Genomic DNA, 18,303 nt, shown 5'->3' with positions numbered 1-18,303 from the left:
CGAAAAACGTCCCGAAGGGGACAGGTGTGATTTTTTATAAGGGGGACCGGAGGGTTAATAATGCAGATTTGAGTGGTGTTCTTTTGTTTATTTCAGTAGGAAATGCTAAGTGCAAAGTAAAAAGAAGCACATAATCACCAGTTGTGACAATTTGCCTAATAATCTGAAATCAGGCGCAATCATCTGCCATCTTTAAATCATTTGCTACTCTTTTCTCCCGCTGGTGCTCCAGCTGGGATTGACCTACAGCCTGAACTCAGACCCATCAAAGACATTGTTCTCCAATAATTAGTCAGTGAAATGGGATCAGAAGGATATTATTTTCCAGTCTGACCTGGAGCAGGTCGACACAAGCGGACAGTCAGCGTCTCCTTCAACTGGAAGGGCTGCGGCTCGCTGTGTTAGTCAGCAAGTCTGGGCTTCAACTGGCTATTTGTGTTCAGATAACAGAGTGTATTGTCTCTGTGCCAGGGGGGAAAAACCACAAGCATGCAGAGAGTATCAAGCTGCTTCCTGTGCTGCCCGCAAATCGGCCAAATGAATCGCTGCTGTCTCTCGCATACTGAATGTTCAATTTGGCGTAGAGGAGAAAATGAAGAGGTTCAGGTGTGATGCACAGCCCTCGGGACATCATTCAGGAGGTAACAGGGTCACATGGCCAGGTAGACAGTCGGCAAGTTGAATAATCATTTGGCTACAGATGAGATCACTGACATCCAACAGGTTATCCTCACTGATCTCTTTACAGCACAGCTTAAGGAAGTCACTTATTAAAGGAATACCCAAATTATTAATTGTGTATCAATAACTCACACCGTGTTACGTTGAATTTGGGAAGAAAACTTTATTTTTCTAATGTGCCTCCACAGTAAACGAAGAAAAGCCAATAATATTCTAGATCACTTTTCATCTTTAGATATGTGTTTATGTATAAATATATGTTCTTACCTTCTTCTTTACCATCATTGTTTAGCAATTTCTGTAAATGTAATTCCAAAATTCATTCATATAATACCAGACAGGTTGATTAGCTTCACCTTCCTTCCTCTTTACAAAACGAAACATGGCCAGTACTCCCTCAGATTCATGATGTTTAATTATTTCTTGGTGTATTCTTCTCTCTGCATTGTGTTCTATGTATTTCCTGTTTTTTATTGGATTATTGTTCACTGACTGGTTACTTTTTCTGCTCAGTGTGCTTCTTGTTGCCATTTATCTTTTCTAGTATTTTTCCGTGTAATGTGAAGTTCTTCTGTTTACTTTTCTCCTGTTTTTGGTTATTGTTTGTTTTTCTTGTTAAGATAAGGCGAGGTCGGTCTGCATAAGCATGTGGCTTCTTGACCTCCTCTGACACATTTCTTCTTCCTCTTATTATTTTTTTACTATCTTGTTTTTATGTAGTTTTATGCATGTGCTGCATTTCACAACAGCAAAACTATATCCAAACATTTGTAAAACTCTCACACAACTCCTGCAGTATAATCCAAGTCTCTTGTATCCAGTCGTATGCGCAGTACTTCCCAAACACATGCATTTTCACTAAAACCTTACTATTGAAAACACTTGCTCACAAGTGTAGTGCACCTGGGCACTCTGCTTGTCTATTCCTATGAACAGAGTTCGAATGCACGCGCTTACCCAGGTGCACTACTCATCCGTGCATGAGACTGTTCATGTGGAAGTGTTTTAAAAGTTCACTGTGTACAGTGGCATCTAGTGAATGTGGAGAACTACAGTGAAACTACAGATGCGAAAATGTGAATGGCCCTAGCTAGACAAAATATTAGGCTGATTGGTCCAGTAGTTTGTGAGATTTGCTGCAGACAGACGGATACACACACACACACACACACACACACACACACACACACACACACACACAGCCAAACACATGATGCCTTAGCTTGATTTGTCCATTCTGGACTACTGTAGAACAACATGACAGACTCCATGGAAGAGGGCCCGCTCCATATGTAGATATAAATGGCTTGGACCTTTAAACTGCAAGGTTTTAGTGAAAATACATGTTTGGGAAACACCGAGCATACAACTGGATAAACTTATTATTATTTATACTGCACGAGTCGCGTGAGAGTTTGTAAAGAGATGTTTTGATATAGTTTTGTTGTTGTTAAATATGGTCCAGTTTTACTTTAATTAATCAAGAATGTCTGCCTTTTTTGGATTTTTTTGTTTAACGTGATGGTACGTGAGAAGAGTTTTCTTTACAAATTCAGCCTAACACGGGATGAGTTACTGATATATAAATGATGATTTTGTGGGCGAAATATTCCTGTAAATTGAGAAAAGAATTAATTTATTCCACCTTAAAACCTGTTCTGTTATGATTATGATGTTTCCCTGATAATTTAATCCACTCTGCAATTAAAATGCATTTAAACAAGTGGTTCAACATTTATGGAGTTAGATGAGAAGATCAGTACCAGTCTCACCAGTCTCGAATTATTCCTCTCATGTCATAAGTGTGCATCTCTCTGTTCTAAGTTTCTCTTTGTGCCTTATGCACTCATGTCTCTATTTTGGGACAAATGAAACATTGATCTTGTGTCTGACTTTCACTAAATGCAACTTCAGTGCTTAAAATAGCTGTTGGCTAGAGAGGCTGCCCTTTATAAAAAGGAAATGAAACCCCACTTGAAGCCTCAAACACCCACCACAACCTGCCCTAAATGCTATATGTGTGTGTGTGTGTCTGCCTCCCATCACGCCATGTTTCGTCTGAGTTAACCATGTTTGGGGTCAAAACACTTTTGCGCTGTGTCAGTTCAGACCGGTTGAGCCTGATGATGTTTGAGCTAAAGAAATATTTACAGTAGGCTGCAACAGAAGTTTTGTATTTACAGCTATCATACTTGATATTTTGACCAGACCAGGGCCTGAATGATGAGTTTAGAATTACTGAGCTCAAGAGTCTAGAGCTGAAACAAAAAAAAAAAACACAGTCCGAAACAACTGTAAAAATCAATCGATTGGTTATTTAGACAGCAAGAATGCCTATTATTCTCTGCTTTCAGCTTGTCCAGTGTAAGGATTTGCTGCTTTTTCTGTTTAATATCATTGTAAACTGAATATCTTTTGGTTTTGGACTGTTGATCAGACGCTACTGGACATTTCAGGACATTAACTTGGACTCTGGAAAAAAAAAAAGCATTTCTTTCTAGTTTTGACATTTTTCTAACATCTCATAGCCTTAAAAATGAATTGATGAATAAAAAATGTACGAAGAATCAACAGTCAAAATTGAAAAAAAAATCAGATAGTGCTGCATGAGTCCAAGTATACACTCAGAAAATTCAGACCAGGTCCCAAAACGAAAGTATAGACATTTTTTTTTTTTCAATTGTTAGAAATTTTCTTGACATTTATTTCGTTTTCAGTTTGTACATCTGTCCAACTGTCCCATTCTTGTAAAGCGACATCTCAAGGACGCCTCGAGGGAATTTCTTTAAATTTGGCAGAAACATCCACTTGGACTCAACAATAAACTGACTCACAAAATACGTTTTTGGCCATAACTCAAGAATTCTTGTGCTAATTATGACAAACCTTCACACAAATGTCTAGTAGGATAAAATGATGAAGTGATGACTTTTATATTGAAAAGTTCAAAAGTCAACTTCACTGTGACATCATGATATTTTGCCAATACACTTTTCTGGTCATTATTCAACACCATAACTCAGAAACAGAAGGGAAGACATTTGGTCACATACTGAATTGCGGACACTAATATTGGGTGTCCACCTTAACACTGTGGTGGTTATATAGATCGTTAGTGCTGCCGTGTGGTGGATGTGTCCACGGACATGGATGTAAACTGTAAGAGAAACTTGACTGGTGAGCGGAGGCACACAATGGCGGAGTGGTAATTCTGTTTTTTATAGTTGGCTAAATACACTGGCAAATATTTGCCTCTTGTTCACGTCCATACAGTATAAGCAGAGGGGTGAATAAAACATTTGCTTGCGGTGGCAAAGCATATTTGTATCTTCAGTTCACGTGAAGTTCAACTTTGGTGAATTTTGACCAGCGAAGTATGTGTGATCACACTGAATAAGCTTTGAATTTTAAAATGATCTTGTGATAACTGGCATCTGGTTCATTCAGCTGATGTTTACTGCTCCGCATAAACCTTTGGAAATAATTTAGAAGTTCATCTGTGGAAATGGATGTCACAGTACAATAATAATAAAAATTGGATGCTGCAGATGTGGAGACACTTTAAGGGAGATGACTTTCTTGTAACTGCATATTGACCCGACTGTGAACTCATGTAAGGGTTTATTGGTGATTCTCAGTGTCTTGTGTGTGTGTGTAAAGGAAGTTAAGGCTTGTAATTTTATTAATGTGTTTTTGTTCTGTGTGTCTTTGTAGCCTCCGACGCCAAGGAGCAGCAGTTCTGGATCAGTCAGCTCCAAGCGTGTGCCAGGCGCCACTCTGACAGCAGTGCCAAGGTAAAACACACACACACACACACACACACACACACACACACACACACACACTCACAGTAACTGAGTTGTAAACATGACTCTGGTCCAAGCTCTTGCCACGTGCTCTTCAAGAAGAGAAGTGAGCGGAAAGCCTCGACATTTCCCTCGAGATTCCTGTTTCCCTGTGCCTCTGTTTATAAATGTGACAAGTTTCCCTTTCCAGTAAACTCCGGTCAGGTTCACGAGTTCAACAGTTTGTCAGTCGGGTGAAAACCCTCCGTACAGTCCCTAAAAGTCCTGGCCCTTTCTTTCTTTTCTGCTTTTAGTCCACTGGCTTTTTTAATGAGTCTAAAGGTGACGGATATTTCTTTCTGCGTCATTTTTCAATTCAAATGGCATCATCTCCCACGAGTCTCATTTAACATTCCCCCTCGAGTTCTCTACCAGCTTTCTTTCTCCTCACGTCATTCTCATCATCTCGGCCTGCTAAAATTACTTGTTTTCCCTATGAAGTCTTGCAGCAGCCTCCCGCTGATGCAATCTGCCCCAACCAGCACATCTCTAAGCCTAGTCCTAACATAAGTATTAACAACTAGAGATTTAAGGCTCAAACACACTGAAAGTGATAACTCGCACGGCTCATTTGACGTGCGTCAGTTGATGCTCCCATGGTGCACTGCAGGCAGCACATGTAATATTCCAGCACCACAGAACCTGCAGTACTTTGAGAAAAGGTTGGTATTTAAATGTAGACAGGGATAAGTTTGTATGCTTTCCTTCATTTTCTGTACATTTCTGAGTAGCCTGTGACGTTACATAACTCAGGAGTGCAACTGTTGAATGTATGCTGTTCCTTTCGTCACTTGGTTTGAAGTGGAACACCAAGAGAATCGACACAGTAGCATGATGGACAGTTAGCATTATTTATTTTATCCCCAAGCATGCTCCGCTGGGTCCCACCTTGCGTTTCTGTGATTGGCTCGTAAGGTTACTGGTTTCATGGTTAACTGTGACAGAAAAATTGACGGTCATCATACCATGTATGATACACTATCTACGGTATTGACGAAAAAGTGCAACTTGACAGAGAATCTCACCTGCGCGCCCATCTCCTTTCCTCCTCGACTTCCTGTCAGACTTTTTACGCATACCTCTAAAAAACCCCGTCTGTTTTCATTCCATTACTGGCCATTGTAACTGATAATGATATTATTAATTGTGTAATACTGTTTGCCATCATACCATGAAACTGCAATATTTTCTGATTTGCTTATCGTACTGTAGAAATCTCATACCGTTACGACCCCATTGACACGTACTATGTTGCTGTGATTGACTAAAACTCGTTGCCTCCAGTTTTTTGGTTGATTGAACTCATAGATTGTATAAAATAATGGACGTAGCTTCTGTGATGTCACCCACTGGTTGGTGGATTGCAAGTTTGGCATTTAGGCCGTTGCCATTTTGCACTTTTGGGGTCAGAAGGGACCATATTTTGGTGCATTGATTCTTTTAAATGCATAAAAATGCATTAGGCCTACACTTTACTTTCCACCAACAGTGAACAGTTATGATGAAGTATGCAGTATTTTAAATGCATCAGTTTGTACTTCTCTTTACTTAACACATACAATGTTAACTTATGATACTGCCTAGACTATTATACCATACTGTGAGTCCTTAATACAGCTGATTGTTGATGTGTGTATAGATGTGTATAGGTGGTCATTATGTATGTTAAACCCCATCAGTCAGCCTCTAGTTTCAAACTAGTCAAGAGCATCCATAAGAACCTCAATGCTTATAATTCATCATAAGTCACATCTATAATGTTTTATGACCTTTGAAATAGTGCATCAGAAAGCATTATGTGTGTTTATAGGTGTAGTCATAAAGCATTGCATCATAATTTACTATGAATGCCAAAAGTTAGTAATGGATTTATAAATTATTTTAGAAAATGTCAGTGGCCCACTAAAATGATGTGTTTCTTCTATGAAGTCTTGCAGTAGCTTGTAGCTTTATTTGCTTAACAGATGTGATAAAACTTAATAAAAGCATATACTGGACGGTGAATTTAACATTTCAGAGAGCTGATATTGGATTCACTGCCAGGTACTCTGGCAAATTAACCTCATTAAGATGAAACAAATCGAACAGATGTTCAAATTTTCAAATATTTCAACATGAAAGCAGCAGCACTGAGTCAACTCAACTGGGGGATTTTGGTCTCAATACACTGTATGCATCACAAGTTCTTTCCTGTGTTATTTAGAGGTTGCTTTCATTTTCTGACTCCCCTTCACTCTCTCCCCATGAGCACAATCAGGGAGAGCGAATCCACAGTTGCAGACCTTAATAAATGTCATCCAAATAAATGCCAAGTCTCTGCAGACTTCAAGTGATGCCTCCTAATTAATTAAATCTGTCTTTTTGTTTTCCAACCAAGAACCACACTCCAAAAAGAAACAATCAAATAAATCAAGAATGAAAATAAATCACGCTTAATTTAGTAAAAATAGTCAACAAGTGAGGAAAGGTATGAAAAAGATGCAGCAGAAGTGTGGACGGGTGCATTTATGAACTGAGAAATAAGTGTCAGAATGTAGAAGATGTAAAAATCCAGGATGGAAACACTTTTCAGAGCTCAGCTTCCACGTGCCATGTGTAACTTCTCCTGCTTGTCTAATTCAAGAATATTTTTAGCACCTCCATTGACAGAAGACTTAGAGATTATGGGAAATGTGGCAGCACTTCTTCTCCTGCTAACCATCCCTGGTTTCACTGTCATCTTCATGTCTCTGTGGGCTCACTGCTGAAAGATTACTGTGGTGGGTGTAGTAGTAACTACCTCTATCCACAACCAGTCTTTTTTTTAATATCATGGATTAATACTTTGGCATCTTTAGGGGGGGTTTAGCGTGGGCTTTGAGGGATTAATCTGAATATGTGGTAGGGTGTCTGAATCTCTTGTGGGGTGTATCTCCATTGGCGAGAAAGGAGAAAAATAATCCAAACTCTATTATTTCTTTGGAAAACGTTTGGTATTAGAGTAGATTTTGTACATGAACATTGTGAAGACGCTGATATTGGGATGTTGTAACATGTTTTGAGCTGAGTTTCTAACTTCTGAAGCTCATTTGGTGACTGATTCCACAACACTGATGTTTACTTGTAAACAGCTTTGGCAAAAAATTATAGTGAACTTTACAGTGTTGTGAAATGTTGCATTCATGTATCTGTTTATCGTTGTCAATACAACTGACTGCTATTAACCTAGCTTGAAACTCATAAAGTTTTGCTTTTATTAACAGTGTCAGACAGGCCTTGATTCAACCCTGTGGTCAATTTAAGGTTGTACATACAAGGTTTTGTTGTATTGGATTGCATTGAATTTAGAGGTGTTTCTTCCGCTGGCCGATGAGGGCAAACCACTACAATGGTCCAAAACATTTCCATTAAGAGAAACATGCTTCGAAGATGATAAAAGGATGTTTTAATGACCCTGTTAAAATGAGAATTAAAATTCAAATCAGCATATAAAATCACTCCCAGATTAGTACATCAGTTTTAATGTGCTTGCTCAGGCCACCACACATTGAGTGCAGTTTTTCCCTTGCTGCCTTTTGTCCGATTAAAAGAATCTCAGTTTTGTCCTCATTTAGCTTTATAAAGTTTTTACTCATCCATACATTAATGTCAGTGAGACAGGCAATGAGACCATCCAGTGCATTAGGGGCATTTGGTGTGACAGAGATGTATAATTGTGTGTCATCAGCGTAACAATGGTAATTAATGTGGTGATGGTTAATAATGTTTCCTAATGGAAGCATACATAATGAAAACAAAATTGGTCCGAGCATGCTTCCCTGAGGAACACCACACCACCAAATACAGAAATGATGCAAAGTCAAAAACACACAAACCCTCAACCCAGAAAGATGGACCAGACGAGAGAGTGTGTCTGTTTTCTAAGCAGGAAGAAAAGTGCGATAAATAGGTGACATAATAATGTACATATTGTTTTTTGGTACATTTTGGCCTTAGGCTTTTACAATATTAAAAAAGAGCAGCAGATTTATGCAGCTAGCATTAGCGTCATGCCAAATGATGGGGAACACCTGTTGTATTGATTGGATATGCAGCGTTTTTCTGCTGCATTTGTTTTCAGGGTTTGAGTGTTTTTGACGTTGCATAGTTTCTGTATTTGCAGCATGTTTCTGTTGTATTTGTTTTGGATTTTCGTATGTGTTTTTTTCTGAAGCTGTAGCCTGTTTCTCCTACTGGAAAGTTTTTTCCAATAAAATTAGCAAACACTAACTCTAAAAGTCGCTAAAAGTCGATGAAATCTGCAGCAAAAGTGACAACAAGTCAATGATGTCATGCAATCATTTGCATATTTCTGAGTCATCACACAATTACTCAGGATTAAAGAAGCGGTTTGGCTGATTTGGATTCAACAGAAGACTCCTCAACAAAAAATTTAAATGCAATGAGAGCTTTCTCGTGCCTCAAATCCAGAGAGCGTTAGAGCATTAATGTAACCATAGAAACTCACTACAACTGAACTCCCACAATGCAGTGAGTGTCCTCTTTTCTCCTGCTTGTCCCACACCTACTGACTGCACAGGAGAAAGGAGGAGAGACACGCAGAGGAGCTGTGGGCTGTGATTACTCTGAGCATTTTGCATGGGAATATATTACAATATAACATTTAAATAGATTTTTCTTTTGTTCCCTGATTGTCTGAATGAGTCCCAATATTTTTTAGAAATAAAATCACTGTCATGAACTTTGGCACAGAAAAGGCAGGGCTCAAATGCACGACTTAGACCGGTTACAAACAGTAAAACAAGGTTTATTCCAGGCAGAGGTATGTACACAAGGAAGCAGTACAAACCAGGCAGAGGTATCCAAGACGTGAGGCAAAAAGGCAAGGTCAAAAACAGGCAAGGATTAAACACACTATGACTATGACTATGACTGAGGAAAAACGCTGGAACGTGAGCAGTGAGCATCGACGAACTGGCAACGAGACAAGACACAAGGGGGAATATATGCAGGGCTGATGGGGAGTGATTAGACACAGGTGCGGGAGACACAATCAGGGATCAGGTGCACACAGACGGGGAGGGGGCAGGGCAGACAGGAACCTGGAACAGAGACAGCGGTGAGTGATCACAAAATAAAACAGGAAGACAAGACATGAAACATCAGGGAGAAAATAAAATACTTAACAAACAGTGGAACATGACAATCACTAAGAGGGGATCGAAAAAAAATGGCTAAATCCAGCAAGAAAGTCACCACGCTTTGCATGGAAAGGGTCTTGGCTTGGACTGTAGTTTCTGCTGTTCCATCCAACCCCATTTATATACATCATATAAGCAAGATGGCTTTCTACAAGGATGAGGGAAGTGTAAATGTTTACAGGCCAAGATGTTTTACAAATTCAGTTATTTAAACCAGGGGATTTTGGCAAAAAGCTGTAACTGAAGGAATTTCTTGTTGAATCATAGATGTGGGATTGTTTATAACCTGTATGATATAAAAACCTGCTATATTTTAACAGTCACTGTCAAAAGAAGACAAGTAAATGTGAATATCATGGTTATCTTTGATAAAACTGTGAGAAATGTTAATAAAAAAGAACAAAAACCAACGAACTCTTTGAAACGGTTAAAGAGAAAAGCTTCTGACTCTAATAAGGTTGCGTTTGCATTAAGTTATGTTGTGATGTGTTGAGTCCTGTACAGTACAATCTTTAATACTCATTAAACCATTCAGTACCTTCCCTGGCATATCGTCGCTTCCTTAATTTATTCACTATTTTATTCGTTAATCTGTCGGTACGTGTGTGTTTGGTTTCAGGTGAGGAAGCTAAAGGGCTCAGATGAACACCTGAGTGTGGAAAGAGCAGGAGGTCAGGAGGTGCTGGTGAGTCAAACACACACATCCCTGAGCACAAACACAGTTTCACTTTCAAACATTCGAAAATTGAAACACAGAAACATCTGACATCTGTCCTGCGGTGTACATTTTCTTTCCCATGCTGACTCCTCTCTGCACAAACACTCTTTCATGTGTCTTTTTAAACAATTAAATACTGCAGCCTCATTACGCTGCCTTATCGGCGGGTTGCTTATTCAACATGTAGCTCTTCACCACTTCAAACCGCTGCACAGCTGGAGCGAGGGCTAAAGTCCAATTACTCTGCTCAGCCGTGATGAGAAACTCAGTCAAAACAGGAGAGAAAATTGGATAAGCAAGGAAAAGTGGAAGGAGGAAGACGGTCTATCTCTCTTTTTTCCCCTCTGCCCTGCGGAGCTGAACGGGCGTTTTGTTCCTGTTCGTTGACTGCGGGGCATTGCCACGGCAGCAGCTGTTATTACTGTACCCACTGCTGTGGTCTAATCCTTCCCTGAGCTGCACTGTCTGCCTCTCAGATCGTTATCACAGCTACTCCGGCAATGCGACAGCCAGCAGTGGAGGCTCAGCCACATCTCCGATAACAGAGAAGGTGTAGCAGGATTTATGTATTACAGAGGAAAAGGCAGGGGTTCATTTCCCTCCTCTTTATTAGAAACTGAATAAAAAAGTGCTGACACATTTTGATCGATACAGATGCAGTAAATACATTTGCCAGACTTGCCTTAGGGAGGCTTTAATTTTGAAATTGATGAGGTAGAAGAACAAATATGAGGCATAGAGGGTTTTGTATGCTAGTTTTCTTCTGCACTTAACTTGTGGATAGACATGGACGGTGGACAAAATAGCAGGAACACCTGAAAATTTTGTGCAGTTGTAAAACTGTGTCACAAACTGTAACCTCCAAAGTGGCCATGGAGCTGAATCAACACTTCTCTGACACAACAAAAGATTTTAAGCTGCAGTCTTCAAAGGTCCATTTGATATCTTCTCTGGAGCTTTTGATCATATCACATAATTCTCATCAGTTAGACTGACTACAGAGATTTACAAATTATGTACAATTTGGCCCTCTGTTTATCTTTCCAGTAGACAAATAAGCCTTGATAAGAGTTAGAAAATAACGAGGTTTCCATACAAAATAGAAAAACGCAAATGAATGTGTGTTTTCTATTGCTCTTTGTCACATATTGCTTTTATCAGTTCGCCAACTTTTCCACCTTAGCCGAGCGTAAAAACTTCTTTGACACCTTTCAAGTTTTTTTTTTAAACTTTTGCTGTTTCCCCTCAAGATTTCTATATGAACAATTGAACATGTGCATAAAACATAAATGGAAAAGCATCTAATGACAGAGAGACAGAGAAAAGTTTGACATTGAAGTTTGACATCAGAGATGTGTTGATGTTTATTTGCAAAGCTGTAGGAGGCTCACTCAACTTACCCCGACATACTTTTTTGTGCGAGTCCTCATTTTCCTGAATCTATACAACACAGGTGGCCAGTAAAATGTTAGCATGGCCCGCAGAGCCTCAATGGCTACATGTATGTGAAATACACCTGGTTGAAATAAACCAGTATTATTATTTAAAGCATGATATAGTCTGATTGCGTATGATGCACCTGTTTGGTATCACAGTGATGATCAGTGAGTGACGTCTAGCTTCAGATAGTGTTCTCACACAGATTTCACATCCTGCTGAAATCCTAAAGATGTGATGATAGTGAACACCGTCGTTTTCATGGCAACTGGGCAGACTCCATTAACTGATGAGAAGCATGTGGTATGATTAAAAAGCTACAGAATGGACCTGTTTTCCTAACTGCTGTTTCTAAGGTCAAGAATGAACTTTAAGTAACACTACATTCTTTAATTGAGTTTCAGTTTCATCAAATGTATCTTTTATATCTTTCCTTTTATAACTCTGTACTAGTGAAGTTTCCATTTCCAGCACTTGCTGGAACTAAAGCCCCATTTCCACCAAACACTTTCAGTATGGTACCTTTGGAGCCAAAAATAACCCTTCGGACATGGTACCTAGACCGAAGCGTTTCCACCGCAAACCATACCCTTAAATGTGGGCGGGTTTGTTGTCACTCACTGTTCCGTCCAGCACTCGCTGTTTCCCGTGAAACAGAGGGAAGTCTTCACCTCATTCATGGTCCACAGGTCGAGGCTGCACGCTGACATTTTCAAAATAAAAAAGTTGATGGGATATTTGGTTTGTGCATTTAGTCCTTCTCAGGCAAGCGCAGGGGTTTAGTGTTGCCGTAGCCCACAGGAACGACACGCTGCAACGCCTTTTTTCTCTCCAAGTGAGAATTAGAATATGTGCAGTTCAAATAATCTGATTAAAATTAATTTATATTTTTAAACGCTTGAAGATCCACTCATTACTAAAAGTCTATGTCATCCAAGAGAGACAATAAAAATTAAGTAATGGTCAAAGTTTTCAAATTGAATTTTAAGGTGTGCTGATGGATTCACATCAACTCATGCCTTGAATAACATTACAAGTAAACGTGCCACCTTAGAAGTTGCCGACAGTCGGCCCAGTGAATGAAGTAATTTTTTTCTTAGTCTTCAGCTGCTGCAAGAGGCAGCAAAACATCCTTTCATTTTATAGTTATAGTTTAATATATGTAAAACTCTCCACAGTATGAACAGTGGTTACATGAGCCTCAAAACCAGCCACAACTCAGCCATGAGCAGAGTGACCGTCCGCTACTGACCAATCAACAGACAGCAGTGTTCACAGCTCCACCTTTTAGTACCAGATCTGTGTGCTAGGTACCCCAACAGAGGGGGGACCAAAAATGGGGATGGTACAGAATGGTTCCATTGGTACCATCCACAACTTTTCACAGTGGAGACAGAAAAAAACGAACTGAACTGAACTATTCCGTACTGCTCGGTGGAAACAGGCTTAAGACATTCGTCATCTTCTCAAAAGTAGAGTCAGAATAATTCAATCCACTGTATAGAAGAAAAACACAGGAAGGTATTTTTCTGCCTCTGTGCAGCCACATTGACGGTTAACATCACATAACCACACTGCTGGTGTAAGAAAGCTCCTGGTTCAATAAAGCAATAACTCTTTATTGACTTGTTTGTCTCTGTGGCTGCAGCTTTCTATAGGTTCTCATCAGGTCCCGGAGGACAGTTTGACCTTGTTCATTCAGACAGAGTTTCCTCTGTCCAGTTTTCCAGTTACAGCTGATCCCTAAAGGAAGATGGTTACAGTGGTTGTTGTTCTAGTGGCTGCTCTCAAAGTCTAACTTTAGTTGTCTTGGTTTCAAAGTTCAGGTTATATCCAGTAAAAAGAAAGATAAGAAGCCCCCAATGAGTATTTTTTTCCACTTGTGGACAGCCTGTGAAAACATTGCCAGAATTTTCTGTCAGAGAGCTGAGTCGACTGTGAATGGAAGGATAGGGAACTAATATAAACAGTACCATAACGCACAAGGATGTCACCAGGATTTTAGTAATACTGAAGTAACAAGTCCACGTTCTCCTGGCAGAATGACACCTAACAATTAATGAATTCAGCAGTCAGCTTTAGGACCAACTTGCATTCATCTGGACCTCCTCTTACCTCCACTTTTAGTAAAATCATGCAGTACATCCCAGCGTAGTTCTTTTTTTTAAAGATTTTTTGGGCATTTTTGCCTTTAATGCACAGGACAGGTAAGTGTGAAAGGGGGAGAGAGAAGGAGGATGACATGCAGTAAAGGGCCACAGGCTGGATTCGAACCCAGGCCGCTGCGGCAACAGCCTTGTACATGGGGCGCCTGCTCTACCCACTAAGTCACCAACGCCCCACCCAGCGTAATTCTGACTTACATTTTCCCATTGTTAACACAACTTATGTACTATACTGCTTTTACTTAACCTCTCTTAAGACTTTGCCTTAGAGGCAAAGTGGCAAGTTAATCTCCTACATAGGCAATAAACTTTTTGGCTCAATTAGACTGAGAGTGAGACAGTCGGGCACAATGAAGCACGATACAAAAGGCATTGAAACGTCAACCAAATGCAGCATTAACAAAAGGGTTTACCATCTCAGTTAACTAACTACAAATTAATACATTTATTAATCGGAGCTCTCAGATCATGAGACAACCCAATCACCAGAATAAATGTCGGCATTGTACATTTCTGCAAACCACGGTTACGTTATTTGTATATTAAAGTGTTGCGGATACATTGAAATTTTACATTTCAACCACGCTGCGGTTAATGTGTGGTTATGTTTAGGCACAAAAACCACTTGATTATGGTCAGGGAAAGACCATGGCTGTAAGTACATAGTTTTGGTGGCACTATCCCGGCTGGAAACGCAGCAATGTCTTGGTGAAAACAATAACTTTTTGTGGCACTATCCTACAGTGGCATGACGCTAAAAACCACCACCATGTGGTAGCTTAAAGGAAGATGGGTAATTTAAAAACAGCCGGTTTTGTTGTTTGTTGGTCATTAACAGTGGTCTGCATTGGTCTGCAGCTTGGCAGGTGTCTTGCCTAGTTGTCTACTATGGACAGCAGTGCTGGCTAAGCCGAGTTTTATGTTTAGGTTGTATTGGTAACATTGGTGCACAAAATCAGGGATCAATCTCTTTTTCTCTTGCTCGCTCTCGCTCACTTGCTGACTGAGTAGACTGAATATGCGTAGACATGGACGCCTGGACGTTCGGGTCGGGCTGCTCTTGTGCGTGAGAAATAGAACCCTGTACAGTTCCATTATATTGTACAGTGGACATCTGTAGTTAGTCAACCAAGAGGGTAAAACTCTTTGTTTATGCTGTATATGGCTGATCTTTCATTGCCCTTTTGTGTTGTGCACTAAGAACCTCATTCTGCACAATTTTCTCACTCTAAAAAAAGCCTTATTAAGCCTCCAAGTCTATCTCCTAAGAGATGACATCTGTACATAGGAGACAGTATCTTACACACAAAGGATAAACTATAAGCAGAAATTCTTTTCACCTTGCCTTTAAGGAATTCCATAGCACATGGCTTAAGTATTGTGTTATTATATATATTTTGTGGGTGCATCAATGACTGTGTTTACAAGGTCTTTAGTATCCCGGTTTTGAGGCTTATCCCAGCTTTGAGCATATCCGGGATATGATGTTTACATGGAACACAGAGAAACCCGGTTATTCATATGCCTGTATACATGATAAATACCAGTAACCCGTTTTCTGATCACTGCATCCTATCTGTGCAGGCGTGTGTTACGTCTTTTATGTCTTTTGTTTACAACAGATTGAGCGGGAAATGTGATATATTTATTATATTTAGAAGTAAGACAAAAATGAGACCTCTGTGGCTTCTAGCGGGCTTAGCGTTAGTAAATACTCACGTCGCATTACAGCTATGGCTCATCCACTTCATCTTCAGCAATGGGAGGAGAGAGCGACAACAAATATTGCATTTCTGTGTCTTCTGCCGTCTAAACATGTACTTCAGGCAAAATTCAGTCTCTTCGTCGCTCCAAAAATGGGAAGCTCTCGTTGCCGCCATGTTGCTTGTATATCTGGTGCGTCACTCTGGCGCTTGCGCACACGGCGGGCAGCCGTCAGAGACCGGGATAAGGCGTATACATGCTCCAGTATCCCGGCTTCAAAACCGGGTTTCTTGAAACCGTGAAAAGGGCATAACCGGGTTTCTGAATTCGGGATATGGTGTTTACATGCACAAACACAAAAACGGGATACTTAAAAAACCCAATCAAAACCGGGATACTAAAGACCTTGTAAACACACTCAGTGGCAGCGGAAAACCAATTAAACAGAAAATGAAGCAACATGGAGTATTTCTAATAACCTCTAACAACTTCTGGTATAAATCAAAATGTGGTTTAAATATAGACTCTTTTGTAAAATGGATAGATACAGGAAGTACCTTTGCAATACACTGGAAAACCAACCAAACTGTAAAAAAGTGTGAATCTGTATATTAAAACAAAAACTTAATATGAATCTGTACGTTTGATTCATTGTGCAAATTTTATCTCCTTGCATTGTGCTGTAAGTGTTTCAAGGCCTTCTCTAGCTTATCTACTTAGGTTTTGTCTCAAAGTAGTCCATTTCTAAGACATGTAATGGATGAAAGTAAACTCCCCTTCATGTCATTAAACCCACAAATTCAGTTGACGTGACAACAGTGTCCACAGTGGTAGCTACAACCCTAACAACACTGTAAACTATGGCCATAATTACATGACTACAGTCTGGACTCAAATTTAAGATTATAAGTAAGACTAGTACCTCCACTTTGACTGGTGTTACATGCAGGTGTGTGAAAATGGTGTGTGGGTGCAGGTGGAGAACCAGGGCTGCTCAGTCATGCAGTGAGTGTGGTTGCAGGTATCATGCTGTTTAGCAGCCTGATAAATAGGCCAGCAGGAACTGTGTGTAACTACGGTCATGCACAGCTCCTGACAGGAAGGGCACAGAGAGTCAGACTGTGGACTTTGAGTGGGACTGGTAATGTTGTTTACTTTCTGCTTCAATAAAGAAAGTGTGTGTGTGTGTGTGTGTGTGTGTCCTCGGCTTTACACCCTTTCACGGTAGGAATATCTTTAGATGTTAAAATGCAGTTGAATATCAAGAAAATGACTCAAAATAGTTGTATCTATTTGTCCGTGTCTGTGTACATGTATTTAAAAACCATTCTCATACCCTCTAACCAAGGTTATTACTGATTAGATAATTGTGTGTAATTAGCGGCGTTCCCTGTAGTGTAGAAAATGAAAGGTCAGCAGCTGACCGTTGCACCGGCAGCTACCCACGCTGTTTCTCACAGGGCCAAGTCCGCCTACGGCCGAGTGACAGCAGAGCACCTGTGAAGAAGCAAGCATCAGGGCTTTTGTTACCCCTGAGCACATCCTGCCTTTTCTGTATAGAATTACAAGATTCAAGTCCCCAGTCATGGTCCTAAATTTACCAAGGCTTAGAATTTATATCATGGCTGTATATTCAAAATTTGTGCTTCTAAGGGAAGACATTACAGCAGTGGTGTGTGTCTCCTTTGGTGTCCATATTGCATTGCTGAAAGAAATGTTCTTACAAGTCACTTTTCCTGTGATGTCCGCCATACACCACAAGACTTAGTTACTTTTAAAAGACCAAATTCTGACACACAGAGATACCAAAGTTCGGAAGATCTTGTAGGGTCACTATTTCTAAGACTACAGCTTGGTTTCCTTTTGAGTTTATTCCCCATCTCGCCGGTGGAAAAAATTACACTTAACTCCCTTTAAATAATATGGCATTATCAATTCCTGACGTGTCCGCAAAAACACATAACCTCAACTTGCTACCAGCCTCTGTTGGTTAGCTGTACTGTATTAGTGAGACGATACTGTGGGAATGAGAGGCGAACTAGTTAAAGAATGAATATTTCTCACTGTAAAAGTGCAGCCTGGTGGATTTGATACATACAGCATTAAACACAGACTCTTTTTCACTCCACAAGTTTCTCAGTTTCTCCGTCTTTTCCACAGTACAAGAGAACCAAGCTTTGTTTGCATTCTTGCGCCTCCCCAGAGTTCCCTCCATGTTTACTGTCGACCTGGTTTGCTGCTTCCTTTTTGGTGCTGGAGGGAGTGCAGCTATAAGTTGTTGAACATTTTCATACATTTGAACTTAGGTCTTTGCGCAAGCCAATTTCTACATCATGGGAGCGCACTAACTGAGGTTAAACTCGTGATATTTACTTTGACATTGGAAATTTGTCTGACAGTGGAATCTCTTAGATAGTCGATTGGTGTAAGGCTGGCATAACTTGAGTCCTATAAAGTCTTATGTGTTTAAAAACAATTGAAAGAATCCAGTGAGAATATTTTCGTCTCCCCAATGTAATTCGTTTTCAAATTTTCCTTAAACCAAGTTTTATTTTTCTTTATTCCAGCCTCTT

The 18,303-nt window shown here is 40.0% G+C and overlaps 1 protein-coding gene across 2 annotated transcripts in view; it reads left to right on the top strand.

Moving 5' to 3' along the window:
* The window catches only part of LOC126384298 (oxysterol-binding protein-related protein 10), a 121,889-nt gene that overhangs the window by 30,091 nt on the left and 73,495 nt on the right, over window positions 1-18,303 (top strand). For both annotated transcript variants that reach the window (XM_050035268.1, XM_050035269.1), the window contains exons 3-4: window positions 4,396-4,475; window positions 10,326-10,391. In XM_050035268.1, coding sequence (XP_049891225.1) covers window positions 4,396-4,475; window positions 10,326-10,391 — 146 coding nt within the window. The remainder of the gene's footprint in view (window positions 1-4,395; window positions 4,476-10,325; window positions 10,392-18,303) is intronic.

This window comes from Epinephelus moara, chromosome 22, assembly GCF_006386435.1.
Source record: "Epinephelus moara isolate mb chromosome 22, YSFRI_EMoa_1.0, whole genome shotgun sequence".
Classification (NCBI taxonomy): Eukaryota; Metazoa; Chordata; class Actinopteri; order Perciformes; family Serranidae; genus Epinephelus; species Epinephelus moara.
This window is presented reverse-complemented; position numbering and strand designations above follow the sequence as displayed.